This window comes from Podarcis filfolensis, assembly GCF_964270895.1.
Source record: "Podarcis filfolensis genome assembly, chromosome: 16".
NCBI lineage: Eukaryota > Metazoa > Chordata > Lepidosauria > Squamata > Lacertidae > Podarcis > Podarcis filfolensis.
Genome location: NC_139620.1, coordinates 19,355,854 through 19,372,909, shown reverse-complemented (window position 1 = coordinate 19,372,909; position 17,056 = coordinate 19,355,854). Strand labels below are relative to the sequence as shown.

At 48.6% G+C, this 17,056-nt stretch overlaps 1 protein-coding gene across 2 annotated transcripts in view; it reads right to left on the bottom strand.

The window, feature by feature from the left end:
- The window catches only part of TESC (tescalcin), a 32,740-nt gene extending 17,893 nt beyond the window's left edge, over positions 1 to 14,847 (bottom strand). Inside the window, exon 1 of one of the 2 annotated variants that reach the window (XM_083590644.1) lies at positions 14,454 to 14,847. In XM_083590644.1, coding sequence (XP_083446770.1) covers positions 14,454 to 14,511 — 58 coding nt within the window. In that variant the 5' untranslated portion in view covers positions 14,512 to 14,847. Of the gene's footprint in view, positions 1 to 11,321; positions 11,428 to 14,453 lie in introns of those variants that run through there. The other variant, XM_083590643.1, reaches the window with a different exon arrangement.
- Positions 14,848 to 17,056: the final 2,209 nt, after the last annotated feature.

The following is a 17,056-nucleotide window of genomic DNA, read 5'->3' as shown; positions in this document are numbered from 1 at the left end:
TTGCACAAGCTCCATCCTGCTCATTTTCCAAACCATCTGCTCTTCATCCGGAGGATGACGTGACAAAGCTCATATCAAAGCTGTTTGCGGTGGCTGTCGAGGAAACAGGATTCCAGAGAGACCCTCCTACAAATGTGCAAACTAGCCAAACTGTTTCCTCAGTGGCCATCCTCACATTTAAGGAGCACTCAGTCAAGTTTTGTAGCACCTCCGGTGGGAGACACATCATGCGCCTTCTGGGATAGGTTTTCCACCTTTGGTCCCCACCCTGCACTCACCTGTGGCTCCTAGAAGCTGCCAGCGTGAGGTTGCAGCCACACCCTGGGAATTAGCTTTGTCTGGGCGGCTAAATCAGGAGAGGGTAGCCAATGGGTCTCAAACCCTCAGCGAGTTAGGGACTTCCTCTGCATGCAAAAACAGGCTCTAGCAGGTTGAGCAGGTCAAGAAGGCAATTTTGATACCTGCTGCAGAGGGAAGTGAGGGGCAGATGGGGCTTGTCAACCTGAAGGAGCGTCTCCACCCCCATCGTTCTGCCCGGACGCTGAGGTCCAGCACCGAGGGCCTTCTGGTGGTTCCCTCACTGTGACAAGTAAGGTTACAGGGAACCAGGCAGAGGGCCTTCTCGGTAGTGGCGCCCGCCCTGTGGAACGCCCTCCCAGCAGATGTCAAAGAGATCAAACAACTACCGAATTTTTTACTCTATAAGACTCATTTTTTCCCTCCTAAAAAGTAAGGGGAAATGTGTGTGTGTCTTAAGGAGCGAATGCAGGCTGCGCAGCTATCCCAGAAGCCGGAACAGCAAGAGGGATTGTTGCTTTCACTGCGTAGCGATCCCTCTTGCTGTCCTGGCTTCTGAGATTCAGAATATGTTTTTTCTTGTTTTCCTCTGCCAAAAACTAGGTGTGTCTTGTGGTCTGGTGCGTCTTATAGAGCGAAAAATACGGTAGTTGACATTTAGAAGACATCTGAAGGCAGCCCTGTTCAGGGAAGTTTTTAATGTGTGACATTTTAATGTATTCTGAATCTTTGTTGGAAGCCGCCCAGAGTGGCTGGGGAAATTATTATTATTATAACCTGGGAAGGCAGCGCATCTAAGAGAAGGAAAACTCTGATCCTAAACCTCTGCTGCCTTGTGGGATAGCTTGGGGAGAAGAAAAGACTAAGGAGTAAACCCTACACAAATCTGGAGTGGAGTCCCTAAGGTGGTTGGATGGCTCCTTGTACATCTCCTTCCAGCAACTCCTGCAGCCAAGTCGGTGCCAAACATCTTGCTCTGCTTTCCTTTGGACCACAGCAGCGAGACCAAGAGGCCCTCTGCCTGGTTCCCTGTAGCTTTGCTTCTCGCAGTGAGGGAACTGCCAGAAGGCCCTCGGCGCTGGACCTCAGCATCCGGGCAGAACGATGGGGGTGGAGACGCTCCTTCAGGTTGACAAGCCCCATCTGCCCCTCACTTCCCTCTGAAGCAGGTATCAAAATTGCCTTCTTGACCTGCTCAACCTGCTAGAGCCTGTCTTCCGTCTGGGCAGCCCAGGACCTCCAGGTGCACTATCCAGACTTGCGCTCTGGACAGGTCACTTCGGTGCTGCTAATACAGTGATTTGACCACCTCCAGAAGTGCACTCCATTGTCTCTTGAGACAGAATGATGCCAGCAACAAGTCAGATTAGCAAGTCTTACCCGCTAAAGGCATCTGAATTGTGCAAGGAATCGGAGGACCTGGATGTCTCCATCAGCACTGTTGGGTCACAGAGTACAGAATATGGTGCCTACCTAAGAATTAGAAGAAGCCAGAGGCAGAGGGAGGCTACGATGTACAGTGGTACCTCGGGTTAAGTACTTAATTTGTTCCGGAGGTCCGTTCTTAACCTGAAACTGTTCTTAACCTGAAGCACCACTTTAGCTAATGTTCTGTTCTCATCCTGAAGCAAAGTTCTTAACCCGAGGTAATATTTCTGGGTTAGCGGAGTCTTTAACCTGAAGCGTATGTAACCTGAAGCGTATGTAACCCAAGGTACCACTGTATACTTGAATTTTTAAAATAAGTTCCTAGCCCTCATGGTTGTAAACTGAAATCAACTCCAAAGCACATAGCCATAAGAACGTAAAGTGAGCCAAAGTGGGGGGGGGGGGAGAGAGACTAATCCAGCATCTTGTTCCCAGAGTGGCCAGCCAGATGGGAAACCGTGAAGCAGGATTCGAGCACAAGAGCAACTCTCTCCCCTTCTGCGGTTTCCAGAAATTGGATCCACAAGCATCACGGCCTCCAATCGCGGCAGCAGAGCAGAGCCGCTATTGCTAGTAGCCATTGATCGTTTTCTCCTTTGTGAATGTATCCAATCCTCCTTTAAAGCCACACAAATACTGAAAGTAGGATCATGTATAACTGCTCTGATACCAGCATGAGCACAGATGTTCACAAATGCATAATAAAAAGGAATTCTGGAAGGGGCCCATCGATTTTTCCTTTGTGCCGTCTTCCTGACTTGGGGTCAGGCAACTAGGGAAAGCCACAGACATCCCATTCTCCATCTTTCCAATTTTCCCCGCCCCCTCTAATCTAATAGAAAGCCTGGCTAGCAGAGCTTCCAAATCTGCAGGCACTCCCAGCTGCGTCCAAATAGACGCCTTATGAAACCCAAATTTAAAGATCTTGTTTATATTCAGCGGAGTGGCTTGTTAGGAATGCCAAAAGCACTTCCAATCAGACCGTTTGTGAGGATGCTGACATTTCAGGACATCTCTCTGATGATGCCTATAAATCTATGTTCACGTTAACTGCCAGCCCAGCCATTACCTAATTAACCATTAGGTAATGCAATTACTGTTAATTAGACGGGGCCGTTGCTCAAATAATAGGTTGAAACAGGAGGCGAAGCCCTTGCAGACCAAAAATTGTATTTGGGCTCTTTTCTTCCTGGGCAGCTTCGCCCCTTCTTAACCCACAGGACAAAAAGCCTTCTCCACTTCTGACACCATTGCCGCACATGTTGCTTTGGAGACTGCCCTCTTCTCCTGTGTGCTTGCACCTGCACTGCTGCGGCGATGGCAGGACTCGTCCAGCTCTCAACTAATGGATTATAGCAGGGGTCAGAAAACTTTTTCTGCAGGGGGCCAGTCCACTGTCCCTCAGACCTTGTGGGGGGCCGAACTATATTTTTTGGGGGGAAATCCCCCCACAGCTCTCCCCTCCCTTCTCCACAGCACCGGACAAGCCCGGTAGCTGCTTACCTGTGCCTTGCAAGCGGCAGGAGCTGGCGGTGGCGGAGGGACGATGAGCGGCATGAAAGGGCTGGCTCTGGAGAGAAGCTGCTTAAAATGGCGCTCGGTCAACCGTGGCTCAACAAAGGCCAGCCCCCTCTAGGCAGGGCAGGGAGAAGCCAGGAGGGAGGAGGTGTGGGGGGGGATGGTGCAGCCCAAACAATCAGAATCCCCATGCCAATCAATGCGGCGATTCCCAGACCGTCTGCGGGCCGGATTCAGAAGGCAATTGGGCCGGATTTGGCCCCCGGGCCTTAGTTTGCTGACCCATGGATTATAGAGACCCCGGAGGATCTCTAAGGCTCTCTTCTCCAAAGCGAACGCCCAGAAAAGCAGAGGGCAGGAACCTGTAGCTCTCCAGATGTTGTGGGACAACGGGTCCAGACCTTGACACAGGAAGTTGCCTTATTAAAGTCAGGTCACCGAGTCCATCAAGCTCACTACTGCCTACACGGACTGGCAGCAGCTATCTAGGATTTCAGACATGAGTCTTTCCCAGTCGGCTGCTGGCAATCAGTGCAGGCAACACTGAGGTAGGTCCAACTGACCTCACATAAGGCAGTTTTACTAACGCATGGGGCATGGAGTTCCTAAGTTCCTAAAGTATTTGACCCAGGGCACTGGAGCCAAAGTTCCTAACTTCAACCTGCATCTACCAATCATTCCACCACCGTACATGCCCTTCAAATCTCCAGGTTTTTCTTCAAGTCACGAGGACTAGAAACTTAGGAAAAGCAGAGATCCTCAGGTTGCTCCATAACACCTTCCACTCACAGGAGCAGGTTATGCCCCTTAGTACAACAGCAGTTTTTTTTTGGGGGGGGTTCCTCTTGCATCAGAGGGATTTTGATATTTCAAGACACTTCTCAGCTCATGCTTATAAAACCTCAATCATGCAGTTGCACCCTTCTGGAGAGACTTGTGCCATGGACACATTTTGGATTTCTCCTTCTTCTTCTTTTAATAAATACTTACCAACAAGTGTATGTACCCTATTATTAAGGCCGAAACCAAACACGCAACCATTCATCAGAGCAACTGCTTGATTTACAGCCTTGCGGCAGGTTTAAACAACAGAGTGCGAACAAATTTTTTAAAAACACTGCCACTGGGGATTGGCTTCCCTGTTTCTAAGTGATCAGTTCCTTCCACCCACTTCTGCTCCTGGAACGGCATCTGGCTGCAGCCTTTTGTCAGGCGCCACTCCCTTCTGCGATCACTGTAGCTGGTTTTGCTCCGGCGATAGAGAGCTGCCCCTTTGCACACTTGCTTTTGCACTTCTGCAGTGCCTGTTTAACCTGTACAGTTGTTGTTTTTAAAAAAGATGCAGGTTATAAGATATCTGTCACCTTTTGACCATAAAGATACCAAGCTCAAGTGAGGCCATTGCTGCGCCCATGATGAATCACGGCCAGTGAGAACTTTCCATTTTCCCTTTAGCCTTTCTATCACACATCCAGGGCGTGGGCCACTCGTTTCCTTATCTGCGGTTTGGGAACAGCTGAACTCCTTAGCCTGCGGGTACCATTGTCTAGCCAAGGGGTTTTGCATGCGCTGCCCTCCACTGCTCTAAGGGTTGGACATTCCAGGGAGGGCTGGTTGAAGGCATAGATCCAGACCGTGCTTTTCTTACAAGAGGGACAGGTCCCCAGAACCAGTGTGGTGTAGTGGTTAAGAGCGGTGGACTCGTAATCTGGTGAAGCGGGTTCGCATTTCCGCTCCTCCACATGCAGCTGCTGGGTGACCTTGGGCCAGTCACACTTCTTTGAAGTCTCTCAGCCCCACTCACCTCACAGAGTGTTTGTTGTGGGGGAGGAAGGGAAAGGAGAATGTTAGCCGCTTTGAGACTCCTTCAGGTAGTGATAAAGTGGGCTATCAAATCCAAACTCTTCTTCTTCCAAACTCTTCCCAGAAGCAAAAGAGCACACCCTAAAAGACTTCCTTAGGGTTCTTTTTCCAGCCAAGTGCTGTAGCCACAGTGCAGAACCTCAAGCCTGAATGTGGCCCTCCAGACCTCTCTATATGGCCCTTAGGACTCTCCTCAAGCCACACCCCTGCTCCTCAGGCCACACTCCTCCCTGACCTTGCTTTGCACCGTCCTTGAGTGTTTTCGCCTGACTGGGAAATGTCCCCGAACTCTGATAATGTTTACTAGGATGGAGGATAAGTGAATGTGTTTGTGGGGAGAAACTAGCTCAAGCACCCCCAACCTGCGCCCTCCAGATGTTTTGGCCTACAACTCCCATGATCCCTAGCTAACAGGACCAGTGGTCAGGGATGATGGGAATTGTAGTCCAAAACATCTGGAGGGCCGAAGGTTGGGGATGCCTGAACTAGCCTACTGTACAAAGGTGAATTGCACCTTCAATGCTCCACCCACATTTGCCTCTGGCCCCACCCACCACTGGCATGTGGCCCCCGATTGGCCCCCCACACCTATTCCATATAACTAAGGCTTTCTCCTTCCTGCTGATTACATTGCAACTCCTTCTTCCTCTCTGAAATGAGAACATGGGGTGCGTTCTCCAGCCACTAGCTCACTCTAGAAGCTTCATCTGACTATCAGCCAGTAATTAAGTTATACAGAAGATAAACGTCTCTTCGTTCAGCACCACACAGGCGCACAGAGAGATCTCCTGGCTCCCAGAGGGGTAGGCTGCTGACTGAAGTGTGTACCATGTTCTACCCACTATAGATTTCAGAGGAAAGGGTGCTGCGCCCAGGTCTTTTAGTTAGGAGAAAAGGTAGTGTTATGCTTTCCCCAGGGGCTTGCCGCTTTGCGTAGAAGGCATTTTGATGAGCCGCTACCGAGGGCTGCGGCGAGAAGTGCCCCTTCAGCCGTTCCGTTATTGTTCTGTAAGGAACAGTAGCGATGTCTTCAGGCCCGGGCGATTTCGAACATCTCCTCTCCACAGACGCTGAAGAATATCGCCCTCTTCTTGGCATCTTCTTTGTTGGTGACTGCTTTATATACATTATTTACACAATGGGCCCCACGTGATTGGCTAATTCTGGGATTCTCCTGTAGGCCAATCAGGTTGCGGATTCACTTCCACCTGGAGTTGGATTGGGTGGCTCCTGCGGACCAATCAGACTGCTGCATTCTGGATCCTATTGTTCTAGGACCAATCAGACTGCTGCATTTTGGATCCTATTCAACTCAGTACACAACAGGCAAGTAAGAGGCAGTACGACAGAAGTGTATAAAATTAGGCCTGGCATGGAGTGAGGGGACAGAGACGAGTTTTTCCTCCCTCTCTTCTAACACTAGACCTTGCAGATTTCCAATGAAGATTCCAGGCAGATAAAAGAAAGGACTTCTTCACACAGTTAAACTGCAGGACTCCTTCCCACAAGAAGCAGTGATGGCCACCAACTTGGATGGCTTTAAAAGAGGGTTGGACAAATTCATAGACAACAAATAAGACTATCAGTGTCTACTAGTTGTGATGGCTCTGCTCTGCTTCCATTGTCAGAGGCAGCAATAACATGGACCATATGGTGCAGCTGAAAAAAAGGCTCCCACAATAGATGAAAAATTTACATGTATGTACAATAATAAAATAGTGATGATAAAATAATAATAATAATAATAATAATAATAATAATAATAATAATAGAGATTAGTGGAGGCAATACTGAGCTAGATGGAGAAATGCTCCGACTTCCTATGTTCTTAATTCACAAAACATTTTGCCACAATAAACTTACAGGGCAGCACATGGAGAGGTAGATTTTAACAAAGGAGTTCAAAGCCAGAGTGCTTCACTGTTAAAACAGGTACACCATCAGGAAATTCTCTTCCCTTCTTTTTAACTCAAATCTGTTGAACTCAGCAGAGCACCCAAAAGAAAAATCTCTCCATGCAACACCCATTCAAATATTTGAAGACTGCGAGCTTATCACACCTTATTTATTCTCCCTGCTCCCTGAAATGCAAACAGCAACTTGGGAGTTGCATTTTCTTTTTTGGGCAGGGACTCAGGCAGAGACAGAAAGCGAACCTGTTGCCACTGCATCCCTCGCAGTCCTGAGGCTGCTACTTGTATAAAGAAGGGGCAGAAATGCAGGTTAGCAGCATCAATGTGACTCAAGTCACATAGAAGGCATGCTCACATGTTACACTGAACACAGGTGCCAGCTGTCTCCACACACACATGTACGTTGTGCGAAAAAGAGTGTACAATTACAGCTCCAACTGTTGTACACACAGACTGCACACCTGTTGAATATCACCTGTGAATAAATGTTTACAGCTCCAGTGTTTGGGCACACAGATTGTGTGGCCCTAAGGTAGAATTTGTGGGACGCGGGTGGCGCTGTGGATTAAACCACAGAGCCTAGCACTTGCCGATCAGAAGGTCGGCAGTTCGAATCCCCGCGGCGGGGTGAGCTCCCATTACTCGGTCCCTGCTCCTGCCAACCTAGCAGTTCGAAAGCACATCAAAGTGCAAGTAAATAAATAGGTACCGCTCCAGTGGGAAGGTAAACGGCATTTCCGTGTGCTGCTCGGCCAATAAAGCGAGATGAGCACCGCAACCTCAGAGTCGGTCACAATTGGACCTAATGGTCAGGGGTCTCTTTACCTTTACGGTAGAATTGGCTTGAAAACAGCCTAGGGTACCAAAAGTCAGCTATAGGAAGAAGCCACCTGAGTCAACTAACCATCACCTAAGAGAGAATGTTCTATTTAGAGCGTCTTCTTTCTCGATGCACCCCACCACCATGCCTCAGCAAATATGCTTTATTCCCAGAAGAGAAGACTGAAATAAACATTTTTTTTAAACGGCTGAGCAAACTACTCTTTCGCAAGAAAAGGGTCAGCGATACCTCTGGCTCAGAGCAACAACCCCCCCCCCACATTTATTTGCTGCCTGTTAACTGGGCCAGGCACCCGAGCTTTAGCTAGAGATAGAAAAAGGTAAGGTTTGATTTGATTCCTTGTATTTCTGCGCCGCTGTTCATTCAAACGGATCTCAAAGCGGCTTCCAAACAAATAAACAACAGTAACGTAACAAAGAACAGAACGTCACAAACGCAGCATAGAGCCTATAAAAACAATTAACAGATCACCAATAAGACAATTGCTATCTATAAAACGCTATGAACCAAACAGGAGCTAAAAAAATAAAATAAGCTAAGCATCACAATTATCCCATCCAGCACAAAGTTACATATGGTGTGAAAGGGGGCTGTCTTTCTCTCTCTCTCTTTCTGTGTGAGAACATATGAAGAGCGGGGCTGGATCAGGCCAATGGCCTGTCTAGTCCAGCAACCTCTTTTCACAGTTGCTTATTCAACACCAGTTCAAGGTGCTTTTTTCAGGCTGGTCTGTGAAGGATTTTGCTGCCCCCCCCCTCCTTTCCTGAGTGGCCCTCTCCCTCACCAGAACATATTATGTGAATTTATATGCAGAATGGGAAAAAATCCCATATATTTCAGAATAAGCGGGCTTCTTCCAAAGTTAAGAGCATTGACTGGAGACTCTGTGGTCCCATATTGTCCATTTCAAGCAGCATCATGCCACTTTAAACAGCCGTGGCTCCCCTCACAGAATCCTGGGAACTGTAGTCTGTTAAGGGTGCTGAGAGTTGTTAGGAAAATTCCTATTCCCCTCTTCTGGGAATTGGAGTTCTCTGAGGGGAGAACTCAGACATAAACACACACAGGCACACCTGTTTCGTACATTATTCTTTGGGAGAACGGCATCCTGAAATTCGGAGAAGAGCAAATTTCAGTGCACAGATGTGTTTCAGTTCACATATTGTTTCAGAATATGCATATTAGGGAGGTTTGCGTCAATATCTGAACCAGACCAAATCTCTCCCCATTTAATAATAATAATAATAATAATAATAATAATAATAATAATAATATTTATATGCCGCCCATCTGACTGGTTTGCCCCAGTCACTCTAGGTGGCTTCCAAGAGAATATTAAAAACACAATAAAACGTCAAACATTTAAAACTTCTCTATGCAGTTAAAAGAGCTGCATTTCATAGTGGTTTACAAATTGAAACACCACATTTACCATTTAAACAACAATGACAACAAACCCCCCCCACACCCAACAACAGGAACAACAGAAATCAGCAACGGATGCCAAGAATAAAACAGAGCAGAGCAAAAATTTCTAATTAATTCCCTAAGGAAACATATAGGATCAGCGGGGACTTTTCTGAATTGCACTTGCTGCAGCGCCTTCAAGATTAAGAAATCGATTAATTCCAAGGGCCTGCGAGGGCTGGGATCCCCTTCATCAGATGCACTTTGTGCCATAATTCTTTGTTTGTTCATTTGTTGTAGTCCTTAAAACAAGAGTTTTGCTGGATCAGGCCAACGGCCCAGCTGGTCCAGCATCCTGTTCTCACAATAGCCAACCAGATATTCCCCCCCCCATGAAAAACCTGCAAGCAGGACCCGAGTGCAACAGAAACTCTCTCTTCAACTGGCATTCAGAGATATTGAATTTTAAGGAAAGACAGGGTATAATTTTTAAAGGGCGCAGCACATCGATGCTTCGGCAGCTAAACCTGTTCCCTGCCCTCTTGGGACCCCAGCCACTGAGGACAGAGGCACAACCAATACACATGCATGTGTGCACACAGATAACATGCATTCCCTATCTTTGGTCGCACAGTACAAGGAGAGGGAATTGGGGGCCATTCGAAGGAACTGTTGGCAGTGCAGCAGCAAAGATCTTCCTGGGTGTAATTTAAGGATTTGTTCTGCCAGCGTTTTAAAGTCAATTAGCTAAGAGGGGGCCAGTGGGTGGTGTTGCTTAGCAGAGTGGCATGACCTTCGCTAGGGCAGCGGACGCTCTGATTGGCTGAGGGAGGTTTCCTCTCTATGGGTTTTTTTTTGTTCAGCGTTTTCTTAGTTCCTGAACTAAGAAAGACAGAACCTCTCTGCCCTTCTCTCCTCAAATCATTTTTTATTTGGTTTGCTCTGTCAGCTGTTATCAGGGCTCTTCTTGACGGGGTTTGTGTCATTTAAGTGATTTTGCTAAAGGGACAGACCACATATTGGGGGGGGGGGGGCTTGTCCGAAAAAGGAAGGAAATGTTGGGCCGATGTAATAAGCAGAAATTGAAATAACCATAGGATGTATGCACTCCCATCTGACCTCCTGGTTATTTTTAATTGGCTATGTTAGACACCTGCTCTTAATAGATAAGGAAATTGTCTTCCGCATATTAAGAGCTGCCCACATAGCATTCTGATACCACTGGAAAAAGATAAGAACTCTGACAGGAAAAGATGGGTTAACTCAAGTCTGAGGGAGATCAAACATGGTAAAACTAATGAACTAATAAATTAAGAGTAAGAGGGAGGTCAGCTCTACAATTGCTTTGTAGAACAAACAGAGTCTATTTCTAATGTACTGGTTTAATAAAGTGCAGGATAATGCATATCCATATACAGTCCTAAGCCATAAAAATGGAAACTGTTTGCTGAAGAAATATATACAACCCATTTCTGGTGTGTACGAGATGATTGACTTGTCTCATTACTGGGAATGTATTCTGCTTCTTCTTTTCTTCCAATGTCACATTTTGCTGGTATTATATCTTCAAAGTAATACAGTGGTACCTCGGGTTAAGAACTTAATTCGTTCTGGAGGTCCCTTCTTAACCTGAAACTGCTCTTAACCTGAGGTACCACTTTAGCTAATGGGGCCTCCTGCTGCCACTGCGCCGCAACTTCTGTTCTCATCCTGAAGCAAAGTTCTTAACCCAAGGTACTATTTCTGGGTTAGCGGAGTCTGTAACCTGAAGCGTCTGTAACCTGAAGCGTCTGTAACCTGAGGTACCACTGTATTAGAGCTATTATTATGGCTCTTGCGACTCTTACTACAACTCTTACTTCTGTTATCACACAGCACATAGTTCAACTATGGAGCTCACTTTCTATGATAACCATCTTCAAATAGCCGAAGGGCCGTCACATGGAAGAGGGAACAAGCTTGTTTTCTGCTGCTCCAGAGACTAGGACCTGAACCAATGGCTTCAAGTTACAAGAAGGAAAATTCCAACCAAACATCAGGAAGAAATTTCTGGCAGTAAGAGCTGTTTGACAGTGGAACGGTCTCCCTCGGAAAGTGGTGGGCTCTCCTTCCGTGGAGGTTTTTAAGCAGAGGTCGGGTGGCCATTCCATCATGGATGCTTCAGCAGAGATTGAACCCCTGCATTGAAAGGGGTTGCACTAGATGACTTTTGGGTCCCTTCCCACTCTAAGATTCTATGATTCTCTCTCTCATAACACCAGAACTTGTGGGCATCTGATGCCACCAAATGTGGAGGTAGAGCATAACCATCATGGCTGGTAGCCGTCAATAGCCCTCTCCCCCATGAATTCATCCATTTGTCTTTCAAATACATCCAAGTTGGTGGCCTTCACTGCCTCATGGGGGAGAGAGTTCCACTGTTCCACTGTACGCTGTGGACTTTCCTTTCTCTGCCCTAAATCTTCCAACAGCACCGAGTTGAACTATGAAACTTGTTCCCACACAGGAGGCAGGGATGGCCACCAGGTTAGGTGGCTTCAAAGGAGAACTGGACAAAATTCATGGAGGACCAGGCTATTGATGACTACTAGCTTCTCAACACCAGTGGTTGGTGGGGTAGGAGGGAGGGAGGGAGGGAGAGTGCTCTTGCACTCAGGTCCTGCTTTCAAGTTTCCCATTCAGGCATCTGGTTGGCCACTGTGAGAGCAGAATGCTGGACTTTATGGGACATTGGCCTGATGCAGCAGGCTCTTCTGAATAGAATAGAATAGAACAGAACAGAACAGAATAGAATAGAATAGAATAGAATAGAATAGAATAGAATAGAATAGAATAGAATTTATTATTTATACCCCGGGTATCTGGCTGGGTTTCCCCAGCCACTCTGGGCAGCTTCCAACAAAGTATTAAAATGCAGTGGTCTGCCAAACATTAAAAGCTTCCCTAAAGAGGGCTGCCCTCAGATGTCTTCTAAAAGTCTGGTAGTTGTTTTTCTCTTTGACATCTGGTGGGAGGGCGTTCCACAGGGCGGGTGCCACTGCCGAGAAGGCCCTCTGCCTGGTTCCCTGTAACTTGGCTTCTCGCAGTGAGGGAACCGCCAGAAGGCCCTTGGCGCTGGACCTCAGTGTCTGGGCAGAACGATGGGGGTGGAGACGCTCCTTCAGGTTTACTTCTTAGGTTCTTACCACTATTAAAAAGGGAACCTTTGGCCCTCCAGGGTCCCTCCAGGTGTGCTTGGACTCCATCAACCTCGTGATGGGAGCTGCAGCTCAACCCTAGGAGGACCACAGTCTCCATTCTTTTTCTACCAGCTTTCCTATGTCTACAAATGGAATCAGCAACCGGCTGCATAGCGTGGATTGCTGGCACCCGGGATGGGGAAAGTGTCGTGCATGCCTGGTGGACTAGGCAGCTGGGGTGGGAGTATGTACCAGGAGGGCACCTTGTCAGGGTGAACAGAGCCCACCTCGCAACAGGCTCCTCGTCCGCTGCCTCCATCCACCTGCCCACTAAACCCACCCGCCTGCCACCATGCCTCAGCTGCCAGGGCTCCATGCCTTTTGTGAGGGCACCCCCTTAAAAATGCGCACCCAGGGCCGTGACTCCCTGCCCCCCCCCCATGCATCATAATGTGGTCATTGGAAAGGAGTCTATTCAGGGTTCTAGTTGGCCATAGCTCAGTGGCAGAGCAGTTGCCTTGTATGTAGGAGGCCCTGGGTTCCATGCCCAGCAACTCAAGGCAGGTCTGGGAGACAGAAAGCCTGACTGAAACCCCAGAGAGCCACTGCCAGTCAGTGTAGGCAATATTGATCTACATTGACTGTTGAGGACCACTTCCTTACTCTGTTTTTTCTTCCACCCCCAACTGCCTTCTTGGAAATTTGGCTTTTCTTTTTTCGGATGACGTTTTGCAGTTCTGCAAAACTTGGGTTTTCCTGAAATGAAGCAATGGCGCCACTGTGCATTAGACAGCTGGGGGGAAATGTCTTGGCTATTAAGTTTGCAAGATGGCGGGAGTATGATAAGCTTACTGGGTTTTGGCAAAGCCTGTTTGATGTCTCCAGTATTATGGGCCGGACATCGAACCCTCCCTAATGCTGTTCTGGCCCCCCTGTCACTAGACACCAACCAAGACCCTCCCCTTATACTTGAGGCACAGCTGCCAGGCTGTGTTCACCTCTACCCACCTAGAAATCACCTCCCCTTGGAAAGACCCCAAAGGAGATGGCAGGAAGTTCAGGATCTGGCTCTTTCCAAGCATATAACATAACACAAAAGGGCCAAACTGAACATGGTCGTTTTGACAAAGTGTGGCTCCCATTGATCAGCTATGCAAACCAAAGTAATGTTGATGTCACACCAGCTTCTCTCTGTTAATTATGGAGAGGCTATGTCATGGGCAGTTGAAGCCTTGGCAATGCAGTCGATCATTCGGTTATTTGACAGTGTCCTCACTCAATGTTCCCTTCTTAATGTGGCTAAGATATGCATGTAACACTACAGGGTTTGTCAGAGCCGATGAATGTCATTTTATGTTAAAACCATATCTATACTCCTATATACATATAAAGGTAAGGCTGTCATCACGCAGCCCCCATTGGAGGATTTGTAGTCCAAGGTGTGCGGGTTGGAGAGAGACATGGGTGGCAGCAACAGCCCTCTCTCTCTCTCTCTCTCTCTCTCTCTCTGTGTGTGTGTGTGTGTGTGTATCTATAGATCTTCATATAAAAGTATGCAAGATATAGATGCATAACTCCAGGCTCTGAACAGAAAAGCAGGTTGCACATGCCAACAAGCACTCAGAAAGCCCCGAACCGCAGCCTGCAGACACAAAACGCTTTGCGAAACTGGTGGTCTCCTTTGCAAACTTCCTCTTCCCCCCAGCTGAGCGGCTTCTGCTAGATGCCATCACTTGCACGCTCACGGACACTGCCAGGATTTCAAACACATTGCTGAAAGATAAGCCCTCCTCCTCTCACCCACAGAGGAAAAAGCCCGGAGTTGCTCAAGCTGTCAAGCCACATTCTTGCGCCAAGGATCAGCTGCCCTTGGGATGTACAGGGAAGGGAGGGGGGGGACTGGAAGGAAAAGAGGGAGAAAGCGCAAAACCCTCTCTTCCCAAGTCCTACAGGGGAGGGAGGTCACTGGGGAGCGACGAGAGGAAAGTTTAGCAGCTGTATACTCACAGCCCGTCTTGTCTGCAAGCTCCTGGATTTCGTCCGGCACCGAGTGGGAAGAGCCCATCTCTGCAAAGGCGGTTGCAGCTCTGGATAAAATCCAGGGCCCCGGACGTGGAGGGAGAGATGAACAGCTGAAGTTCAGCAGAGTCCCGGCGAGTCACAAATCAGCAGCGCCGGCGCAAGAGAGCAGGGGGACTGACTGCAGGTGCAGCCTCAGCTACACCAGCCAAGACTTCCTTGCAGGGGCTGGCGAGTTTTAAATCTCGAGGAAGCAGGAGCCACTAATAGAGAAGGAGGGAGAGAGAGAAGGCTCCTTCAGGGTCCAAGAGCCTGCCACGCTCCAGGCACACCTGAGGAACCCAGTGCTGATTTCTCTCGCCATCACCAAAGCCAACCCCACTGGGAACGCTCTGTCTTCTGTTTGTTCCAGGCAAAAATCTCCTGGGGGAGGCAGTCATGGTAACAAGGAAAGCGCCACACCGCATCCAGCGCTTGAGGGGTGTGGGAACTGGCAGATATTTATCTGCTTTAGCCACTAGCCCCTATAATTTACTGCATCCCCGCTTGGCAGTGCGTGAGACTCTTGAACTCAGGGTCAGGGATTCGAGACCCACGTTGGGCAAAAAAATCCTGCATCACCGGGGGGGGGAGGGTTGAACTAGATGACCCTTCCAAGTCCATGAGTCTATGCTGTACATGTTTCCTAAAGGTAAAGGTAAAGGGACCCCGACCATTAGGTCTAGTCACGGCTGACTCTGGGGTTGTGGCGCTCATCTCGCTTTATTGGCCAAGGGAGCTGGTGTACAGCTTCCAGGTCATGTGGCCAGCATGACTAAGCCGCTTCTGGTGAACCAGAGCAGCGCACGGAAATGGTGTTTACCTTCCTGCCGGAGCGGTACCTATTTATCTACTTGCACTTTTTATCTCCTGCACTAGGTTGGCAGGAGCAGGGACTGAGCAACGGGAGCTCACCCCGTCGTGGGGATTCGAACCGCCGACCTTCTGATCAACAAGTCCTAGGCTCTGTGGTTTAACCCACAGCGCCACCCGTGTCCCGTACATGTTTCCTAAAACATTTGAAAACAAGGACGCAAGAAGGGCCCTGGTGGATGAGGCCCAAGGCTCACTCAATCCAGCATCTTGTTGTCCCCTTGGCCAGTCAGATGCCTCTGGGATGGAAAGCCTGACAGCAGCATCTGAGCCCCATAACACTCTCTCAACCTGCTAGGAATCACGAGGAATCATTCTGCTTCCAACAAGGGGGCAGAACATAGACATAGTGCCTGCGGGAAAGCTGCGAGCAGGATCCGACCGCAAGAGCGCTCTCCCTTCCTAGGGCTTCCAGCAACTGGCATTCAGAAGCATTGCTGCCTCAGACTGTGGAGGCACACTACAGAACCATAGAATTGTAGAGTTGGAAGGGACCCCGAAGATCATCTCATCCATGGGTAGGCAAACTAAGGCCCAAGGGCCGGATGTGGCCCAATCACCTTCTAAATCCGGCCCTCGGATGGTCCGGGAATCAGCATGTTTTGACATGAGTAGAATGTGCCCTTTTATTTAAAATGCATCTCTGGGTTATTTGTGGGGCATAGGAATTCATTCATTCTTATTTTTCAAAATATAGTCTGGCCCCCCACAAGGTCTGAGGGACAGTGGACTGGCCCCCTGCTGAAAAAGGTTGCTGACCCCTGATCTCATCCAACCCCCCTGCAATGCAGGAAAATGCAGCTGTCCCATACGGGGATCGAACCGGCAACCTTGGAGTTATCACCACCATGCTCTAACCAACTGAGCTATCCCAGGCATTGTGTCTTGTAGCCACTGACAGCTGTCTCCTCCATGAATTTGTCCAGTTCTCTCTTAAAACCACCCCAGCTGGGTGCTGCCATCATGACATCTTGCAGGAGCCACTTCTGAAGTGGGTAACCAGGATCCAGTGGGAGACCTCTGAGCAGGATCTGAGCATGAGAGCACTCTCCTCTCTTCCAGAGCCCACGACAGGCAGAGCCAGCCCAATTGGTTGGAGGAAGGCAGGCAGGCTGGTGGGGACTGGCTGAGGGCATGTTGAGATTGGTGGGGCAGTGCCCCCATCTGCCCTAATGAACAGCCTCCGGTGAGATCAGTTAAGAGATGGCCTCTATGATCCCAAAGGTTTCAAGGAGGAGAATTTGGAGCAGAGTGTAGTTTGTAGCTTAGGGTTGGAGGACTCTTATCACTTTCAGTTTCTCCTTTTTCATTTGTTAAGCTCGGTTCTCCATATCAGTTTATAGTTAAAGCCTCATCAGCATTTCAGTGCGAATTCCTCCCGAAAGACACATTTCTGCATGCAGTTTTGCCATAATGTACACATTTTTTGCAAAGCCATCTCCCCTAACTTAATGCGTTTTGCCTGCTGTTTTCATTTCATATGTGGCCAGGGCCAATGTTATCTGAAAGATCAATATCTCCCTTTATGAATTTGAGAGAGGAGGAGCCGCAGCCATTGAAGCTCCATGGCGCTGGGCAAGGCCTCCTCCTGATGTTGCACGCGTGATGTCATAGGTGTGTGTCATGCATCACGTGTGTGATGCCACACATGCGACGCAACGCTACCCCCAAGTCTTTGG